At 36.4% G+C, this 22,483-nt stretch overlaps 1 protein-coding gene across 1 annotated transcript in view; it reads left to right on the forward strand.

The window, feature by feature from the left end:
- The first annotated feature begins 2,221 nt into the window (after positions 1–2,221).
- Positions 2,222–22,483, forward strand: part of dusp22b (dual specificity phosphatase 22b) — a 37,554-nt gene continuing 17,292 nt past the window's right edge. Inside the window, exons 1-4 of the mRNA XM_049482066.1 lie at positions 2,222–2,309; positions 5,107–5,140; positions 5,253–5,335; positions 18,238–18,287. Coding sequence (XP_049338023.1) covers positions 2,289–2,309; positions 5,107–5,140; positions 5,253–5,335; positions 18,238–18,287 — 188 coding nt within the window. The 5' untranslated portion in view covers positions 2,222–2,288. The remainder of the gene's footprint in view (positions 2,310–5,106; positions 5,141–5,252; positions 5,336–18,237; positions 18,288–22,483) is intronic.

Here is a 22,483-nt window from a genome sequence, read left to right on the forward strand (position 1 = left end):
GCTGAATTCTAAAGTCCAAAATCCTTCGGCTAAATGCTAAAGTCCAAAAACCTTTGGCTAAATGCTAAAGTCCAAAAACCTCTGGCTGAATTCTAAAGTCCAAAATCCTTTGGCTAAATGCTAAAGTCCAAAAATCTTTGGCTAAATGCTAAAGTCTAAAATCCTTTGGCTAAATGCTAAAGTCCAAAAACCTTTGGCTAAATGCTAAAGTCCAAAAACCTTTGGCTAAATGCTAAAGTCCAAAAACATTTGGCTGAATTCTAAAGTCCAAAATCCTTTGGCTAAATGCTAAAGTCCAAAAATCTTTGGCTAAATGCTAAAGTCTAAAAACCTTTGGCTAAATGCTAAAGTCTAAAAACCTTTGGCTAAATGCTAAAGTCTAAAAACCTTTGGCTAAATGCTAAAGTCCAAAAACCTTTGGCTAAATGCTAAAGTCCAAAAACCTTTGGCTAAATGCTAAAGTCCAAAAACATTTGGCTAAATGCTAAAGTCCAAAAACCTTTGGCTAAATGCTAAAGTCCAAAAAACCTTTGGCTAAATGCTAAAGTCCAAAAAACCTTTGGCTAAATGCTAAAGTCCAAAAACCTTTGGCTAAATGCTAAAGTCCAAAAACCTTTGGCTAAATGCTAAAGTCCAAAAAACCTTTGGCTAAATGCTAAAGTCCAAAAACCTTTGGCTAAATGCTAAAGTCCAAAAACCTTTGGCTAAATGCTAAAGTCCAAAAACATTTGGCTAAATGCTAAAGTCCAAAAACCTTTGGCTAAATGCTAAAGTCCAAAAACCTTTGGCTAAATGCTAAAGTCAAAAAACCTTTGGCTAAATGCTAAAGTCCAAAAACCTTTGGCTAAATGCTAAAGTCCAAAAACCTTTGGCTAAATGCTAAAGTCCAAAAACCTTTGGCTAAATGCTAAAGTCCAAAAAACCTTTGGCTAAATGCTAAAGTCCAAAAACCTTTGGCTAAATGCTAAAGTCCAAAAACCTTTGGCTAAATGCTAAAGTCCAAAAACATTTGGCTAAATGCTAAAGTCCAAAAACCTTTGGCTAAATGCTAAAGTCCAAAAACCTTTGGCTAAATGCTAAAGTCCAAAAACCTTTGGCTAAATGCTAAAGTCCAAAAACATTTGGCTAAATGCTAAAGTCCAAAAACCTTTGGCTAAATGCTAAAGTCCAAAAACATTTGGCTAAATGCTAAAGTCCAAAAACCTTTGGCTAAATGCTAAAGTCCAAAAAACCTTTGGCTAAATGCTAAAGTCCAAAAACCTTTGGCTAAATGCTAAAGTCCAAAAACCTTTGGCTAAATGCTAAAGTCCAAAATCCTTTGGCTAAATGCTAAAGTCCAAAATCCTTTGGCTAAATGTTGGACAGGCAATACTTTTGGTTAGCTGTTAGTCCAACAATGTTTGGTTAAATGCTAAAGTCCAAAACCTTTGGCTGAAATGGTGGGGTGTTAATACTTATGTCTCATACAGAATATAGAATATATAGCAGTGTCCAAAAACGTTTGGCTATGTGCTAAACTATGGCTAAAAGAGCACTTTACCAAATCGAAAAACCTCTGGAATATAATCAAGAGGAAGATGGATGATGACAAGCCATCAAACCAAACTGAACTGATTGAATTTTTGCATCAGGAGTAGCATAAAGTTATCCAAAAGCAGTGTGTAAGACTGGTGGAAGAGAACATGCCAAATGCATGAAAAAAATAACAACAACTGTGATTAAAAACCAGGGTTATTCAACAAAAAAACTTTATGGATATGAACTTGTTTTTGTTTTTTTTGCATTATTATATTTGAGGTCTAAAAACTGTGCATCTTTTTTTTTTTGTTTTTTCAGACATTTCTCATTTTCTGCAAATAAATGGTCTAAATTACAATATTTTTATTTGGAATTTGGGAGAATTGTTGTCTGTAGACACTGAAGTGGTCTCTTATTTTTTCCAGAGCCGTATTTAAGCATTTGTACTTTATTACTTAAAACCTCTGCATTTTGAATTAGGATTGTTTCTGGCTGGTTATGCTCGACTGTGTGATAATCTATAATCTTAAACCATTTATTATTTTTTTTATAAATAGCCATTTTGTTTTATAACAACTGTCATATAGTTTGTGCGTCTCTTTAAAAATGCGTTTAGCCTAACAAGGTAACAAAACTACATATCCCACAATGCCTGAGCTGTACGCATGCGCAGTTGCGTTTTGGTGACAGCGCAAGGGCAACTCTAGTGTAATCAGACGCGGAGTAATCAAACTGCCCCAGTGTGAGCAGCGCAGAGGAGCGGAGCGGACATGGGGAACGGGATTAATAAGGTAAAACAGCGCTCTGACAGCGGTCAGCGCGCGCGCGCGCGCGTGTGTGTGTGTGTGTGTGTGTGTGTGTGTGTGTGTGTGTGTGTGTGTGTGTGTGTGTGTATAGGGGGTGAATCAGAGGAAAGTTATCAGTGTGTGAAGTGTGTTAGTGGATCAGAGTGAATGTAGGCAGGTTTACTGCTTTATTTCAGTGTTTTTCTCTGTATTAATGTGAATATTTATTATTTATTTATTTATTCTGTGTTTTTTTCTGATAAAACACCCACACTGGTGGTCCTGAGTGGGCAGAGGGGTCTCACTCACTCCCTGCCTTCACCCACCAGTACACTGAGAGAGAGAGAGAGAGAGAAAAGAGAGAGAGGGAGCATGATGTACTCACTACTCATATTAATGTCATCAGGATGAGTTTCAGTGTGCTCACACACCAGTTATGCTAGCATGCCAAAAGTCATGGGACAGCATTTAACCCTCTGTGGCATTGTATTGGTCTCAATGGACCTTGGCATGGTGTTGCCCGCTGAGACAAACACTGGCCAATGTGCTCATGGCAAGGCGACATGCATTATCAAAGTTCTAGTGAGGTCTGATATATATATTCAGAATATCTCATTTCTGTGTTCTGGAACTGGTTCTGTTCAAGATTATAAGAAACTTGTCAGTAACCCAGCCCACGTTTGCACCAGTTTTAGTAAAACTGTTTTAATGGATACGTCAGAGAATACGTAATCAGCAGAGGGAGTTGCACACAGTGGCTCTCGGTTTGCACTGAAGATCCTGCTATTCTTTGGTTCCAGAACAGAGCCTGATCCACATTGGTGGAAAAGGTCCAATAGTGGGTGTCAGATGGACGGGACGTTCCATTGCCAAAGTTTTGTGAACATACGTAGCTACTTTTGTCTAACAATATACAATATTACTCCAGAATTAATTGCTAAGTAGCATTCAAAATACAATGTATCATTTCAAATAGCAATTCGTTAAAATAGCAACTATTAAAATATATATATATATATATATATATATATATATATATATATATATATATATATATATATATATATATAAATCCTAAATAAATTAGATATAAATCCAGTGAAAAGGTCTGTTCATTTTAATGGGCTCCCTCTGCTGAGAAAAGCATAATGGACAACATAGATGTCATAAAAAAAGAAAATGTATGGCAAGTCGTTAATGTAACCAAAATACTGAAAACTGTATTTTATATTTTACATGATTGTAAAAAATCTTATGAACAGTTTGTAGCATTTACCTTAATACTGCCAAAGGAATTAGACTTTTCAGCTTTTCAGACAGGGCTTCCCCACTTGCATGCAGACTCTCATTCACTCTTGGCATAACGAGCAAGCTGATTGGCTCATTTTCTCGAGGGGTGGATTTTATTTTATGTAATGATCGTCACCATTGGCATTTGGCTTGAACAGTGTATACGGACTCAAATCACGTCCATATTTAATATAGGAGGCTCCACACACAAATCACAGATATCCATAGTGTTCATTAACTTCCATTGGACATGGAAGCTTAATTAAAGCAAATTAAAGCAAATTAAAGCAGCAGATTGCATGCGTTGGAAGGGGTGTCCACAAACATTTGGACAAATAGAGAGCGAGATACAGAGAGTACCACTGTAGTTCACAAATCTAAAAATACTCACCTGACACATACATATGTACACACACGTGCACACACACTTTAACACACACACACACACACATACATTCCAGGCCTGGCCTCCTTCTCTTTCCCACACAGCAGAGCTGGTCTGCCTTTCCAAAAAGCCTGTATTGAAGAAGATGAGGCAGCCTGGTCTGCTGAGCTGTAACAGTGCATCTATTTATGTTTTTTGAGCATGAACACAGATTATGTTTAAAAAACTTTGCCAATCCAAAACCTTCATTTAGTTTTTTCAAGCCATTCTGGTGTGAACTTGCTGGTATATTTAGGGTCATTGTCATGCTGCAGAACCCAAGTACGCCTGAGCTTGAGGTCACAAACAGATGGCCAGACATTCTCCTTTAGCATTATCTGATAAACAGCAGAATTTATGGTTTTATCGATTACTGCAGGTTGTCCAGACCCTGAAGCAGCAAAATAGCCCCAGACCATCACACTACCACCACCATGTTTTAACATTCAGTATTCTTTTTCTGAAATGATGTGTTAGTTTTATGCCAGACATAACGGGACACACGCGTTTCAAAAAGTTCTTTAAATGTTGTTCTAGTTTTTTTTTTCGTGACCTCCTGGATGAGTTTTCCATGCCCTTTTGGAGTAATTTCGATCTAGGAAGGTTCACCACTGTTCCATGTTTTCTCCATTTGTGAATAATAGCTCTCACTGTGGTTCTCTGGAGTCCCAAAGCTTTAGAAATTACTTTTTAACCTTTTGCATACTGATACATGATCAGTGATTTTTTTTTTCAGGTTGGAGAATAATGTGTTGCTTTTTAGGATCTTTTATCCTGCTTTTTTATTACTCAGGATATCTTTGTCTGATATAATTCTTAACACATACAATCTTTATGGGTGCAAATACTTTTTTATGGCACTTTAAAAACCCACTTCTTTTTCTTCTTCTGTAGTTTAATGGATGATGATAGACTTTTTTTTTAACTTCCTGTAATTGGTCTGAAAATCTGAACCATCTAGAAAAGTGCTTAAGTTGACTAAATTTGGTCCACAGTACCGTCTACACCTGATGTTTTGGATCAAATCTTAATAATCTAAATTTAGAAGGTCTTAACTTATGCTCGTTTTTTTCTGTTTTTTTTCTGCAGGTCCTGCCTGACCTGTACTTGGGTAATTTCAAAGGTAACAGACACAGACAGTGTAATTTTAACTATTTCTAAAATACCCAGAGTGATCAGTCAGTAAAGCTGCTATTGTTCTTCTTCTCTTTCTTCTCTGTTGTAATGATGTGTAGATGCCAGAGACAGAGAGCAGCTGGCGAGAAACAACATCACACACATCCTGTCCATCCACGACACGGCCGCTCCAATCTTACAGGTAAAGCCTTATACATAAATACACAAATAAATATACATAAATATTAGGGGTGTAACGGTACAGAAAATTCACGGTTCGGTTCACACCTCGGTATAAACCGCAATCGGTATGTTTTCGGTACGTTTAGTGGAAAAATGTTTTATTAAATACTTGAAACCAGGTTTCTTTCCTACTGTCATCATGAGAGACTTCATCTTTTAGATCTTGTTGGAACAGACAAACAATGAGCCTGATTTTGGCGCTTTATTAAGAACAAAAAAAACAGAATTAATTGAACTGCTTAAACTACAAATATTGTTTCATAAGTATATTACTGTATGCATTTCAGTGTTTGAGTTCTTTTTAAGAAATATCAGCATTATATTGTCAAAATTAAAATATACTAATGGTGTCAGTCACTTGAAAATGAATTAAAATCATGATTCTTTTTTAATGCTGGAATTTCCCAGTATAATTGTGAGTAATAATAGTGTTGTGTGGTTTAGGTCTTGCAGACTAGATTATTTTGTACTGTATTATAATATATCAGAGAGAGAGAGAGAGAGAAAGAGAGAAACAAACGGTGTGAGCAAAAGAGAGAGAGCGAGCGAGAGAGAGAGAGAGAGAGAGAGAGAGAGACAGTGAGACAGTACGAGTGCCTAACCCTGCGTTCACACTGGAAAGCGACAGGCTGGCACCGCCACCAGCACTTTGTTGGTGGAAAAGAGGTAATGGATGCCTCGTGCTGATCAACATCACCTTAGAAGTGTTGTGGGGAGAGAGCGCAAACTGTGCTCTCTCGGGACTTTGATAGCTGATGGCAAGCTGCATGACCGGGATTCAAACCAGCGACCTGCTGATCACGTTAATGAAAGCCCATGAGTTTCATTCAAAAAATTACCTCTATGAAAATATTAGTATAATGAATGCAGGTGAATCACCATCATCAAGCGGTGTGATGCATTTCTGCACCTCTAGCATGAAGCATGATTATCAGGCCGCCTCCTGCCTGACTGTCGTACTTGCCGGACTGGTTCCAGTGCTGTGTGCTGTGTGCTGTGTGCTGTGTGTGTGTGTGTGTGTGTGTGTGTATGCATGGTCTGTCTAAGCTACTCTCTCTCATGGCATGTGAGGCAGTCGGATAGGCATCTCAGATAACACAGTGGAGCTTTGTTAGGACAGCAATGCAGTGACTGACACATCATGCTTTAAAAAACATGTCTGACCAGTGAGGGATTTGATAATTAACTGCAAGATTATATCAGTTTTAAAAGGGATATTACACTTCTTTATTTTATTTTTGAACCACCTGAAACCAGCCTCCAACACAAGCTGGTCTTGAGCTGGATTTACAGTCTACAGCAGGGGTGTCCAAAATTTTTTGTTGGGGGCCAGAAGGAGAAATATATTTGAAGTCACGGGCCACAGACTCTGTAATAAAACAAATAAATATACCACTTTAAATAATACTTTTTCCGGATTACTTTCATTTAACTTTATCTTCGACAGTGTTGTGTAAACTAAGATTTTTCAAATTGATGTTTATTCATGATGTCTCTTAATATTAAACTCCTTAATTACGGCAACTTTTAGTCTCTTTGCCCCGTTTTTTTGCGCTAGAAATGAGCACTCTCGCTGCTTTCAGACTCTTTGGCCCGTTTTTTTTGTGCTAGAAATGCGCCCCCTTCCGCTTTTAGACTCTTTGGCTTGTTTTTTCTGCGCTAGAAATGCGCACTCTCTCCACTTTTAGACTCTTTGGCCCGTTTTTCTGCGCTAGAAATGCGCACCCTCTCCGCTTTTAGACTCTTTGGCCTTTTTTTGAGCTAGAAATGCGCACCCTCTCCGCTTTCAGACTCTTTGGCCTGTTTTTTCCGCTAGAAATCCACACCCTCTCCGCTTTCAGACTCTTTGGCCCGTTTTTTTGGGCTAGAAATGCGCACTCTCTCCGCTTTTATACTCTTTGGCCCGTTTTTCTGCGCTAGAAATGCGCACTCTCTCCGCTTTCAGACTCTTTGGCCCGTTTTTTTTGCGCTAGAAATGCGCACCCTCTCCGCTTTTAGACTCTTTGGCCTTTTTTTTGAGCTAGAAATGCGCACCCTCTCCGCTTTCAGACTCTTTGGCCTGTTTTTTCCGCTAGAAATCCACACCCTCTCCGCTTTCAGACTCTTTGGCCCTTTTTTTTGGGCTAGAAATGCGCACTCTCTCCGCTTTTATACTCTTTGGCCCGTTTTTCTGCGCTAGAAATGCGCACTCTCTCCGCTTTCAGACTCTTTGGCCCGTTTTTTTTTGCGCTAGAAATGCGCCCCCTTCCGCTTTTAGACTCTTTGGCCCGTTTTTCTGCTCTAGAAATGCACACTCTCTCCACTTTTAGACTCTTTGGCCCGTTTTTCTGCGCTAGAAATGCGCACTCTCTCCACTTTCAGACTCTTTGGCCCGTTTTTCTGCGCTAGAAATGCGCACCCTCTCCACTTTTAAACTCTTTGGCCTGTTTCTGACACCTAGCATTCAAACTTTGAATCTCATATTATAAAAACCTGCTTAACAGCGGGCCAGCTTTCATTCTATTTCTAAAATACCTCGCAAATGGCCCGCGGGCCGTAGTTTGGACACCCCTGGTCTACAGTCTAACTGCTGCTCAAAAAGCCTGAGGAGATCATCAGCCTGAATCCTAGCCAGGGCTCAGCCCTTCACTTTCAAAAGCCTCACAGTCTGGGGAAAACATTTGCTACGGTTAGTTATTGCTAAACTATAGCTGGGAATAAACATGGGAAATAGATTGAGGGGGAGGAGCCACAGAATAAACATCTTACATAAATTTTAACAAAGCAAATTTCTCAGCTGCATTTATTATTGATTTTCAACTCTGTATGTATTGTTGACCAAATTTTTAGAAATGTGAGTTAGGACGAGAACTGTTCAATATGATGATATTTTGTATTGTATCATGAAACATTTTCTTATTGCATCAACAGTTTGCTTTTTTAAGCACATTGAAGATATTATCAGTGCTAAAAGAACATTGACTCCACTGTACATTTTATTATAGAGAGTGTAAAATTTAAATGTAATTTAAATAGCAGTTTTTAGGAATCTGCCTCTGCTGATGCATTTTGTCTGTGTCAGAACATTGCAATACATATTGCCATGAAATTACTTTAAATCAAGATATAATATATATTTTTTTCATATTACCCAGATCTGTCAGTATGTGGTGTTAATATGTACAACACTTGCAATGGCTTTTATACTGTTTATATTAATATTATTATTTTGCATCAAACAATATTGAAATATACAGTATTTATGCAATAAAAATTAAGAGACCACCTTAGTTTTTGAATCAGTTTCTCTAAAGTTTTAAGAGTTCAGAAATCAATATTTTAAGGAATAATCCTGTTTTTTAATAAGTTTTCATGCATCTTGGCATCATGTTCTCCTCCACCAGTCTTACACACTGCTTTTGGATAACTTTATGCTTTTACTACTGGTGCAAAAATTCAAGCAGTTCAGTTTGGTTTGATGGTTTGTGATCATCCATCTTCCTCTTGATTATATTCCAGAGGTTTTCAATTTGGTAAAATCAAAGAAACTCGTCATTTTTATTTGGTCTCTTATTTTTTTTCCAGACCTGTATCATGATATAATTTTTGACCGTATCTTTCAGTCCTAGTAGGGAGAATTTATGCAGTAAAATAAGTAGAGTAAATGCTAAGTATAATTTGCTATAAATTGGCCTGAATTTACATATTTTATAGTAAATTTTGAATTGGCTTGCTTTATAAATTAATAAAAGCCGGACCACCCAATAAAAAGCCCCCGTTTAGCACCAGTAAGGGGCGCCACACATCAAACACTGTAATACTGAACTGAATGAGACCTGTTTCCCCTATTTATACTAAACCACACACACACACACACACACACACACACACACACAGTTGCACACATGCACGTGTCAGTTGTATGTTGGTGCATGCAGTTCTCCAGCTAAGGTCAGAGCTCTGTGTCCTGCTGGTCTACAGTAATGTGATATCACCAGTCTGGACATGCTCACATCCTATTTAGCCGGCTGTAGATGCCAGTAGGGGCTATTTTAGAGTGAGAAATGTGTCAGCTTATTTTAGGGGGGCTTTCAGGGACTTTTTGCCCCTCAGTTTAACCCCTGTAACCCTGTAAAGGGTCTTCACTGCAGAATATGTATATTAGTATAGTATAGTAGTTATTGAACAATTATTTATGTGTTTTTTTAAAACCTAAGCTTGATATTTGGAGAAAGTGACATTGTGATATTTTGGTATATAGCGATAAATATAGCTAAATAAAGTAATACAGAGATTCTCACCAGATTTATCCAGACGTTAATGATTGAACATATTATAATATTAATATTTGGATGTTTTTGTATCTGATATTGCAGTAGATTTAACCTGCCTCTGGTGGAAATGTTATATAAAATTAAAAGAGTTTGTGTACTTTGTATTGTAAACAGCAAAACAGTTGGGTTGAGTTGAGTCAAGTTGAGTTAAATTGGGTTGGGCTGAGTTGAGTTAATTTGAGTTGGGTTCAGTTGAGATGTGTTTGGTTCAGTTGGGTTCAGTTGGGTTGGGTTGGGTTGAGTTGAGTTGAGATGAGATGTGTTGAGTTGAGTTAGGTTGAGTTGATTTTGAGTCAAAAGTTAATGATAAACATATCGTAATAATAATAGTTAGATGTTTGTAGATCTGATATTGCAGTAGATTTAACCTGCCTCTGTTAGAAATTAAAATTAGAACATTTTGTTTTTTTCCTTTTGTATTAAACAGCAAAACAGTTGGGTTGAGTCGACTTGAGTTGAGTCGAGTTGAGTTGAGTTGGGTTGGGGTGGATTCTGTATTCTTTGTATTAAACAGCAAAACAGTTGAGTCGAGTTGAGTTGAGTTGGGTTGGATTCTGTTGAATTGAGTTGGGTTAAGGTAAGGTGTGTTGGGTTGAGTTAAGTTGATTTAAGTTGGGTTGGGTTGGGTTGAGTTGGATTCAGTTGAGATGTGTTGAGTTGAGTTGGGTTGAGATGAGATGAGATGAGATGAGATGAGTTAGGTTGGGTTCAGTTGAGTTGGGATGAGATAAGATGATTTGAGTTGAGTTGAGCTGAGTTGGATTGGGTTGGGTCGAGTTAAGTTGATTTGAGTTGGGTTCACTTGAGATGTGTTGAGTTGAGTTGGGTTGAGATGACATGAGTTGGGTTGAATTGAGTTGAGTTGAGTTGGGATTAGATAAGATGACTTAAGTTGAGCTGAGCTGAGCTGTCTTGCTCTTCCTGATTAGAGCCAGTTTCATCATAATGTTTTTGTTGGTCTTTGCAAAGTTTAAAGTGCCTTTTATTTTATATATATATATATATATATATATATATTATTTGTTTAAATATTTTTTTTTTGTTTTGTTTTTTGTCAGTATTGTATAAATTTAAAAAGACCCACAGCTGATTCTTTGCTTTATATTTTATATTATCAATGTTTTTATTACAGTTCTTTAGGAATTTATTCAGTCCTTCGCAGAATTTCATATTTCATCAAAATCAAATCATTTTGATACTGTTTCCAGTCATTTTGGAAATGTGGCTTGTATGTTGGAAAATAACTCATCCTATATGAAATATCATTATAATGAGTGCAGGTGAATCACCAGCGTCAGACTGAAGCATTATGAGGCAATATTGCACTGCTAATATAAAGCATGATTTTCCATCACATCATTTACCACAACCCTGATACTGAATTACAGTAAAACAAACTACTGTAACGAGCTATCTTCTCTTTATCTTACAGAGTTACAGTTAGACTGATGTCTTTTTCTCTGCATTGCATTACGCAGAATTTAAATTATTAATAAATATTAATAAAAATGTCAGTCAAAATCTGTGACTTTTCTGTGAATTTGTAGTATTGCAATTTATTAAGTGCAATATTAAAAAAATACAGGATTTTTTTTTTAATTGATAGAAAGATTGAAATATTTCACCAGAATTTAGTAATTAAACATAAATTATTATATTTATATGTTAATATGATATAAATAATGTTCTCTATGTATCCAATATTGTAATAAAATAAAATATGTTGGCATCAACATATCTTACAATACCTATTTTTGTATTATATATAATTGAAATAATTCCATTTAATTAGAATATTGTCATTTTAAGACTATTTAATGCCACCATTATAATATAATAATGTGTATACACACTTAATAAATGGATAAAACCTTACAATTAATACAACTCTACTAATTATTATTAATTGACATTAGTCAGGATATTATAAATTAATATTAATAATTCTTTTAAACTAATGTCTCAATTCTTTATTATTTACGACAGTCTTTAAAATTGTATTAACTAAGTAATGTATAATAATGTTTTAACTAGTTTGAAGATAATTAATAATTAGTTAAGATATTTCTAAATGATTTAATGATGTTTATTACTGTTGTAAGTACTGTTGTTTGGGACCTCTATGGTACCCCTTTGGTGTTACCAAAAAAAAGATTATATATAAAATTTAAATATCCTTAATAAATAAAACAAATTGTGATACTTTGATTCTGCAATATTTGATATATCGCAAGTTAATTCTCTGCTATATTTTACAGCATCTATGTTACTAAAGATGATAAAATACTCCTAAACAAGCAAATACCAACCAACGTACTTCGCTGCAGGTTTACCCTATTCATTCCATTAGCACCACCATGTGGAGTAATGAGGCAGTAACTTTAGTAAGGCAAATGCAAATTGCAAGGGAGTTACATCGCAATTTCAGGGTTTTGGCCCACCCCCAGTACTAAGTATGGGACAGTATTGGGTCACTATAAGTATCTTGCTGCTCCTGTTGCATTTAAAATATTGCAATAAATAAATATCATATACAGCTCTAAAAAAATAAGAGACCACTTCAGTTTCTGAATCAGTTTCTCTGATTTTGCTATTTATAGGTTTATGTTTGAGTAAAATGAACATTGTTGTTTTATTCCAAAATAAAATATTGTCATTTAAAGTATTTATGTGCAGAAAATGAGAAATGGCTGAACTAACAAAAAAGATGCAGAGCTTTCAGACCTCAAATAATGCAAAGAAAACAAAAAGTTCATATTCATAAAGTTTTAAGAGTTCAGAAATAATCAATATTTGGTGGAATAACCCTGGTTGGTTTTTAATCACAGTTTTCATGCATCTTGGCATCATGTTCTCCTCCACCAGTCTTACACACTGCTTTTGAATAACTTTGAATGCCTTTACTCCTGGTGCAAAAATTCAGGCAGAACTTGAATTGATGGCTTTGATGGTTCATCCATCTTCCTCTTGATTATATTCCAGAGGTTTTCAATTTGTTAAAATCAAAGAAACTATTTGATATTTATGTAGAAAAGCCTACAGTATGCTCACAAGCCAGGAGATCTGTTCCCATCATGCAGTGCTTCATAAAACACCTACGCTAGGTGGTACAGTGAGGCCTTTCTCAGGGGAACAGTCTTTTTTGGTTCCGCTCTGATAACAGACATGCTGCTAACTGAGGAACTGTATGGTATACCAGTGTGTGTGTGTATACGAGTGTGTGTGTGTGTGTGTGTATGCAAGTGTGAGTGTGTGTGTGTGCATGAGTCTGATAAGATAAACTCTCAGGAGATTGCTAGCTCATGTACAATGAATGTGTGCCATCATTTCAAGCAATACAATTGCAGCATACAATCATTTTTAATAAAAATCAACTCATAATACACTTTATTACACTAATATACCAAAAGTCATGCAACAGCAACATGTAATTTGATAAAGTGTTTCTCCAGGGGATAGCTAGCTTGGGAATTCCCACGCCTGTATACATTGTGAGGTGTTATCTTGCGGTGTGACTTATGGGAGTTATTATGGGAGTGTGAGGTCTGATAGTAGATATCAGATGATGATCGGATGATGGGACGTTCCATTCTGAAGTGTAGTGCAGACATTTAAAGAGCAGCTAAACCTTAAACCATATTTTTTACATTAATAGCTGAAATGTGTTCCTTTAAAGCAGGGGTGTCCAATCTTTTTTTGTTGGGGGCCAGAAGGAGAAATATATTTGAAGTCACGAATAATGAAATATACCACTTTAAATAATACATTTTCCTGATTATTTTTATGTAAACACCATTTTACTTGACTTACTATCTTTATCTATCTTTGACAGTGTTGTGTAAAGTAAGATTTTTCAAATTGATGTTTATTTCATGATGTCTCTTAATATTAAACTCCTTAATTACAGTAACTTTTAGACTCTTTTGCCCTTTTTCTGCACTAAAACTGCGCACCCTCTCCGCTTTTAGACTCTTTGGCCCATTTTTCTGTGCTAGAAATGCGCACTCTCTCCTTTTTTAGACTCTTTGGCCCATTTTTTCTGTGCTAGAAATGCGCACCCTCTCCGCTTTTAGACTCTTTGGCCCGTTTTTTGCTGCGCTAAAAATGCACACTCTCTCCGCTTTTAGACCCTTTGGCCCGTTTTTCTGCACTAAAATGCGCACTCTCTCCGCTTTTAGACTCTGTGGCCCGTTTTTTGCGCTAGAAATGCGCACTCTCTCCGCTTTTAGACTCTTTGGCCTGTTTTTCTGCACTAGAAATGCGCACTCTCTCCGCTTTTAGACTCTTTGGCCCGTTTCTGACACCTAGCGTTCAAACTTTGAATCTCACATTATAAAAACCTGTTTAACAGCGGGCCAACTTTCATTCTATTTCTAAAATACCTCGCGGGCCGCTCCAAAAAAGGAAACAGGCCGCAAATGGCCCGCGGGCCGTAGTTTGGACACCCCTGCTTTAAAGTAATGAAACATAATCAGCTCTGCTTAAAATCTTTATAAATATTTCCTAACCTTTAAAAAACTGTTTTATTGTGGTCCTTTCTGCCTCTGCAGCGCCCTCAGAGGTTTAACTGTGGTATAGAAGAGGATGATCACAATATGCAGATCTCAGAGATAATATCTTAGAGAGAGAGAGAGAGAGAGAGAGATGATGCAAATGAGAGAGTGAGTAAGAGAGAGAAAAGAAAGAAAGATTGAGAGACAGCACAAATGAGAGCGATAAAGAAAGAGACAGAGAGACGTAAGAGCGCCTAACCCTGCGTTCACACTGGAAAGCGACAGGCGACTGTTTATTTTCTATGACATTGTGGGATTTCAGCACAGAGATGGGTGCAAGTGCCTACAGACAGCCTGTACCATGTATTCTGTGCACGTTTACGTGAACCCAACCAGTGAGTAGTGAAATTTCACGACTGGACTGTCACATCCTGTCACGGTACCACAGTGTTTGAGTTCACTGAGCTCCTGAGAACCTGAGACCCATTCTTTCACTAATGTTTGTAGAAGCAGTCCCAGCATACAATATCACCTAATTACAATTACTTAATTTATACAATTTTAAGCAAATAATTTATGATACATTATATACTATAATTCATTAAATTAAAATAATTTTTAGTTAAAACACACATATTACACTGTCTCAACACATGGATGGAATGTAATAAATTATTTTTAGTATACTAATCATAACGTATTACATGCCATCCATGTGTTGAGTTAGTGAGACTTGGTCTGTTTAAAAATTATATCTTTGAGATTATGTAAATATTTGAATGTGTGTTTTAGCTAAAATATAAAAATTTCAGGAATTATAATATATTATGTTTCATGAATTATTTGAGTAATATTGAATGAATTAAGTAATATTGTATGCAGAAATTAAGAAATTAAGTTTACTAAAAGAAAGGATTGACTGAAGTTCAGTTCACTTATTTACTCTATGCAACATTTAAGTCTTGAAACCAAGTTGAAGTTTCATCTGAAATTAAATTTACTTAAAAAAAAAAAGCAAATGCAGAAAGTTGCGGAACTTTTTTTTAAAGTAAATTTTACTTATACTTATTTTTTTTCAGCGTAGCTGCGCTGTTTGGTTTGTAAGCGCTGCATCTAGTTTGCTAGATTACCTGTATGTGGCGGAGTAATACATCGAGACATAGAGAGCTTCGGTAGAGAGCTACAGTGCATTACTGGCTGATAACGGTACTTAAAGAACGCCTCTCAGCCAATCACATTGCAGGGTTCGGAACTAACTGAACTGTGGTATAATGTATGTTAAACCCCGTATATAAGGACCACACCTGTACATGCTGTACATCCCTCCCTCACCCAATGCTGCTACAATATCATGTTGTACACCTTAATAGTTTGAATCTAATGAGGAATTTAAGTGCACCAAACACCAAAGCTATTATGCAACCAACCACCCCGGTAGCTCCAGTATTGCTTGTTTTTTTTCTGCAGGACATAAACTAGCCTTTATTATTGGATGTACTTGAACTCTCATTGTACTGCATAAATACAGTAAGTAAGTAGCACAAGCCATTCTCTCTGAATTCTACAGTAAAGCAAGTGTTATTGGGGGAGTGTGTGAGCATGGAGGGAGCAGACTGTGTGTGAGGGGAGTGCAGCGAGTGGGCGGGCGAGCGATTGAGCGAGTGAGCGTGTGAGTGCAGCGCTCATTAGCAATAGGTGTTCATTGCTTCACTGTGCTGTGTGAACTAACTGCCCCGTCTAGTATAGCATCATTACCATATACACAATCAGATAAAGCCTAGAGGAAGCATGGCTTTAGACTCTGCAAGCCTGTGTGTAGCTCTACTCTGCGGCTCTACACACACTCATACACTTAACCCTTGTGTGGTGTTTGGGTCTGTGGGACCCGTTTTCATTTTTCATCAAATGATACTAAAAAAATATTTTTTCTAACTCAAACTCATTGGCAATGGCTAATTTTTTGTGAAAAACATATATCAAAACACATTTTCGATAAACACACACTGTACGCCCCCCCCACACACACACACACATTTATATTACATACAGTATGTTTGGCCAAGGGCTAATAAACATTGCTTCATTTGTAAATTTGAAACTAAACTAATTTTCTACTCATATCTTGAGTTTAATTCATTTTCTTTTACATTTTATTAAAAAACTAATAAAAAAAGAGTAGCACTTTTTAAAAGAAATGTAACATAAGAAAGGTAAAGGGCAAATATTAACCATGTAAGCTGTTTATATTGCTTGCAATTTAGGTGAAGCAAGCATGTGTAAAGCATTTTAATGTAAAATTGCTTAATTTTGCTGAATTAAATACAAGTAACAAAGTAAACGAGTAACAAAAATATGAACACCACACAAGGGTTAAAAATACACAACTTAATATATACTGTGATGGTTACTGAGTACATTAGCATCAGTCTGAATATGTTTAATAGTTTTTTTAAATAAAATATGTGCTGATTATCAGAATTTATTACATTAAAACAAAGAAGAAATTAAGAAAAGCTTGCAATTTGTGCAATTGTATTTTTGTTTATATATACTATAGCTCCTCATTTTCTCCCCAATTTACACAGTCAAATATGCACCAACACACCAGGAGGGTGAAGACTAGCACGTGCCTCCTCCGATACACGTGAAGTCAAACAGACACTCACACACGCTTCTTTTTGAACTACTGCTACTGAGTAGCATCACAGCGCACTCTGAGGATAAAAAGTGCAGCAACTCTGTTCTGATACACCAGCTCACAGATGCAGCCTTGTGCTGATCCACATCACCCTAGGACCGATGAGAGGAAAGGGCACCATCTACTGTACCCACCCAGAGAGAGAGAGAGAGAGAGCAAGGACAACTGTGCTCTCTCAGGGCTCCGGTAGCCGATGGCAAGCTACATGAACAGGATTCGAACCAGCAATCTCTTTATCGTAGTGGCAGCACTTAGCCAGCTGGACCACTCGGAGCCCACCCTCATTCATTACTTGCAGTTTATTTATTAGTGTAGAGCTTAGTTTGAACCTTAGATCACTCCGCTGCCTTTATGCCCACATTTGCATATGTTCTTGAACCTAATTTAATTAATGTATTTAGTGTATTTATTTTAGGGATGCATAGATCTTTTTTTTTTTCATTCGAGTGTATGTACAGTATTTTTGTACTTGCTGATACTACTTAGAATTAATCAACTAGAAACATTATGTAATAGTGTAGTTGATAGTGTCAATCAGTACAATTCAACAGTTTATTTATATTTAATTTATAATATTGGATTTTGTTGTGAGTCACATTATATAATTTTATATAATTATAAAATAAGCATTTTTTTTTTGTTTTTTTTTAAATGTGCTCCTGTCTCTCCCACACTGAGCTATACTCCAGTCTCCACACTACAATACCCAAGACGCACAACACACTGACTGAATCACTCCTGTTCACAATCACGACAATGCACAAGGCCCTCACTGAAAGCCAATCACCTGAATATTGATTTCACTTGTTACAAGCACTATATATGTATGTTTATGTATATATAACGTGATTTGATCAGCCGTGGTTTTATGTTTTTTGGATACAATCCAGGTTAGCACCCGAACATCCCTTTCAGACAGCTTACTCTTACAGCATCCACAGTTAATCCTGTTGGATGTGGTTGGTCCTTCTTGGTGGTATGCTGACATTACCCTGACCCTGTGCTCCGACAAAGTGTTACAGACTCTAGCTCTTCAAACACAACGTCAAATTTGAAGAAACATTTACAGTCACATTGGCTACAGTACAAGACCCAAAAGCGTTAGTTACTTTTAAAATCACTTAACCCATAAGATAAATAAGTTACTTTTTAAAGGGGCAATCAGTAATCAGTAGTCAGATTACTTTTTAATTAAGTAACTATGCCATCACTGATCTTTATCATATTATTTTCCTTAAGATTGATGTTTTATCCCTCTCTCTCTCTCTCTCTCTCTCTCTCTCTCTCTCTCTCTCTCTCTCTCTCTCTCTCTCTCTCTCTCTCTCTTTCTCTCTTTCTCTCTTTCTCTCTTTTTTAGGAGATGACCTATCTCTGTATCCCAGCTGCTGATCTTCCCACGCAAAACCTGTGAGTAGCTCACGCTCCACATCTGACAGCGATGTTTTCTCGCCAGCATTTAAAAAAGAGCCAAAATCGTTCACTCTCTCATCCTCTCCTCTGCCAACCGGCTGCTCTGGTTTCTCTGGTTTCTCTGGTTACTTTGGTTACACTGGCAGCATAAAAGTAGGCAGAATGTGGATCCGAAATAAATAAATAAATAAATCAAATCAAATCAAATAATTCAATAAATCATCTAAAACATTCATATTGCACTGAAGAAAAGGCGATGTGTGCTTTAGTGACATTTTATGAAATCCGTGTGTTTTTAAGCACTCACACTATTTTATTACTATTTCCAATCCAGTAATTAGAGATCAAACTTACTTATCCGAGTAAATGTGCATTACTCTTTTGTAATTTTACATAGTAAAAATATATTGTAGCTTCTGACTGGATGTAAAAAATAAATAAAATATCAAAGGATTCAATAAATAATCTAAAAATTATATTGCACTGACCGAAGATAAGGCGATAAATAGCTTAAATTACATTTTTATTAAAAATCTGTGTGTTTTTAAGTATTAACACTATTTTATTACTATTTCCAATCCAGAAATGAGATTAAAGCTATTAATCCAAGTAAATGTGCGTTACTTTTTTGTAATTTGACTTATTACAAAATATATTGTAGTGTTTGGCTGGATGTAAAAAATGAATAAAATATCAAAGGATTCAATAAATCATCTTAAAAACATTATATTTAACTGAGGATAAGGCGTTAAATAGCTTTTGTGATATTTTTATTAAAAATCTGTGTGTTTTTAAGTACTAACATTTATTTTGTTACTATTTCCAATCCAGTAGTGAGATTAAAGTTACTTATCCGAGTAAATGTGCTTTACTTTTTTGTTTTATTTATGTATTTATTATTATTATTTTTATTATTGTAACATCTGGCAGGATTTAAAAAATAAATAAAATCTCAAAGGATTCAATAAATCATCTAAAAATATCCTCTTGAGACCCGGCGTCCTCGTATAGGAACATTACATTCTTGCTTCTCTGTAGCTCGATATTTAATTTTTAAAAATGTTAACCCTTTGGCCTCATTCAGAGACAATTCCATTTAATACCATGTACCGTCTAGTGGTCACATGACAATATTATGCTTAATTGGTTAAAAACAAGGTCGCAGGAATCCCAGTCAACCTTTTTACAGTCAGTACAGATAGAAACAAAGGCCATAGACAAATTCTAATCAAAGCTAAAATGTTGTTTTTGGACTAATTGGGTCCTTCTGATCCCAAATGACAAAGATTTGCAAAGAATGGCAACATTGCGCAAAGTTTAGTTTTTATTAATTTAGGTTCTACTAATCTTAAATAGCTAAAATAAATTAAAATTGGACACCAAGAATATGCCTAAGTCTCAGGAGGATATATATTGCACTGAATATGTGAGCAAAAATCTCCTGTACTGAATGTGGATTTAATTTCTGGTAGAACTGATCGTCGCATTGGACAATTATTGCCAGACACCACCGGTTACGATCATTATCATTAACACCATTCACTGTGCTCTCCAATTTGGGTTATTTAGTTCCAGATAAAAGATTGGACACACCTTCTCATTCAGTGTTTTTCTTGTTTCTTTACTTTATATATTTTCAACATTGTAGAATAATATTAAAGAAAACAATTAAGGGACACAAATGGAATTATGTAGTAAACAAAATTTTAAAAGTGTTTATCCTCCACCTGATCAATCCCCTGATCTAAACCTGATGAACTGAGATTGAGGTGATTTAATTGGGATGAGCTGGAGCTTCACAGCGTGAAGGAAAAGCAGCAGCTATTGTTCAGCACCTCCAGGAACTCCTTCCTTCAAGATTCTGAGAAAACTATTCCAGGTGACTCTCCCTCATGAAGACACTGAGATTAAAATTAAAACCAAGAGTCTGCAGATCTGTCCTCAAAGATTAATGTGATACTTTTTTTATACTTTATACTTTACATAAACACATTTTGTTTACAGAATTATTCATAATGCATCTGTTGCTGTAGAGCTTTAATATAGTCTTCAATATTAAATTTACAATTTGAAAAAAAAAATATATATATAAAAAGAAAGAAAACACAATGTTATAGTTAATATCACCTTGTCATGAGCACACTGGCAATATTCAACCTACCTCACTTACATGACAGTACCTCAAAACCAAGCTGGCTCCTGATTTAACACCTTGTGATATAAAATAAATTATGGGGTTTAGCTGTTAAGAAATTGCAACTTAAATTTTACATAATTTCTCAATTTTCACAAGTAACTGGCCCACTAACAAGGGTATTACAAATAGTTGGCCATGCTTTTATTGGAGTAACTGTTGATTTGGAGTACTATCATAAGGATTTGATTGCATTCAGAGACAAGAGTTTGCCATCTCAAGTATTTTATGGAGCTCCATTGTTCCACAGAACAGAGTTCCTTTACTGCTGTATAGATCAATACTAAGGGGCTTTATACCCCTCTAGCCCACACATGGCATTAGATACAGGGCTGTTTCAAGACATTTGGGGGCCCCAAGCAAAATTTTCTTCATTTCTCTTCTTTCTTTTCTGGTTTTCTGATGGATAACTGAAGTTTCATATTTTGCTGACTGCAGGAATCACTAACCTGGCTGGCTGGCTAGTGTCAGTAACTAGTGGGAGGGCCCCCTTGAGGGGGATTCTGGTAACAGTGTTGTACTTTACTGCATTGACAGTCACAGAATTTAAAGGGCTTGTTGTCTAAGGTCCCCAGGTCAGCTCGGGGCCCTATAGGCAGTTGATTGGTTTGCTTGCCTTGTTGCAACGGGGCGGATTAGGCATGTAACCATTAGGTTCATATTTGTCTACAACACATTATAACCATTGTACGTACTGGATTTTTCTATTTTTTGATAATTATTCAATTATTCAAAATTTAATGTGCTATTTCCATTATTTTGTCCACACACTTGTAAGTATCTGCAGCCTAAATGGTGCAAACGGGTGTGTGTGTGTGCAGCGACTATACAATAATGTCAACCAGCTAAACAGAAAACTGCAGAGGATGCCACACACACACATACACACACACACATGCACATGCACACACACACACACACACACACACACACACACACCACTTCCTCTTGTGGTGCTGTGTGTTCAGGAAGGAAGTTATGAGCTGTGTGTGCTGCTGCTGCTGCTGTGCCTGGTCCCCTTTGCGTCTCTATTTATAAAACCCCCCACCACCACCACCTCCCTTTACACACACACACACACACACACACACACACACACAGACACTGGCCCGATCAGTCTGTAAACCCCTCCCAGCCCAGCGAAACCCCTCGCCACACCGAATCTGAAACTCACTCTCTCTAACAAAGCTGGAGACCGGGCACTTGCTCATCCTGAGCCTGTCAGTCAGGACACACACACACACACACACACAGACAGCACTGTCACACACCCATCACCAACACGCCCTCTATTAGATAATGTTACTACTACTACTACGACGAGTAATAATAATAATAATTATGAAATTATTCTTCCATTCATTGGTAACTTTCAACTTCCACTTGTCATCTGCCGGTGTGAATGCAGGGTAAGGGTCACTGTCTTGATGCATGATCCATATTCTATTGAGATTCATCTCACAGACATACAGCTCTGGAAAAAAAGAGACCACTTAATGATGATGTTTTTCCTTGATTTTACCAAATTGAAAACCTCTGGAATATAATCAAGAGGAAGATGGATGATCACAAGCCATCAAACCAAACTGAACTGCTTGAATTTCTGCACCAGGAGTGAAGGCATAACGTTATCCAAAAGCAGTGTGTAAGACTGGTGGAGGAGAACATGCCAAGATTCATGAAAACTTATGAATATGAACTTTATGAATATTAACTAGTTTTTTTTTTTTTTTTTACATTATTTGAGGTCTGAAAGCTCTGCATCTTTTTTGTTATTTCAGCCATTTCTCAATTTTTCTGCAAATAAATGCTCTAAATGACAATATTTATTTTATTATATATAAAAGTATATATAAAATGTTTGTTAAATTGTATGTGTAATTTACAGGACCAAAAATTATCTAAAAGCTTAATAAAATACTAATGTCAATCAATTTAGCAGATAAATAGATCCATACAGAAGCCATACAGAATTTCTACCTTGTCATGCTGATATTAA

This window comes from Astyanax mexicanus, chromosome 8 (genome assembly GCF_023375975.1).
Source record: "Astyanax mexicanus isolate ESR-SI-001 chromosome 8, AstMex3_surface, whole genome shotgun sequence".
NCBI classification, from domain to species: Eukaryota; Metazoa; Chordata; class Actinopteri; order Characiformes; family Acestrorhamphidae; genus Astyanax; species Astyanax mexicanus.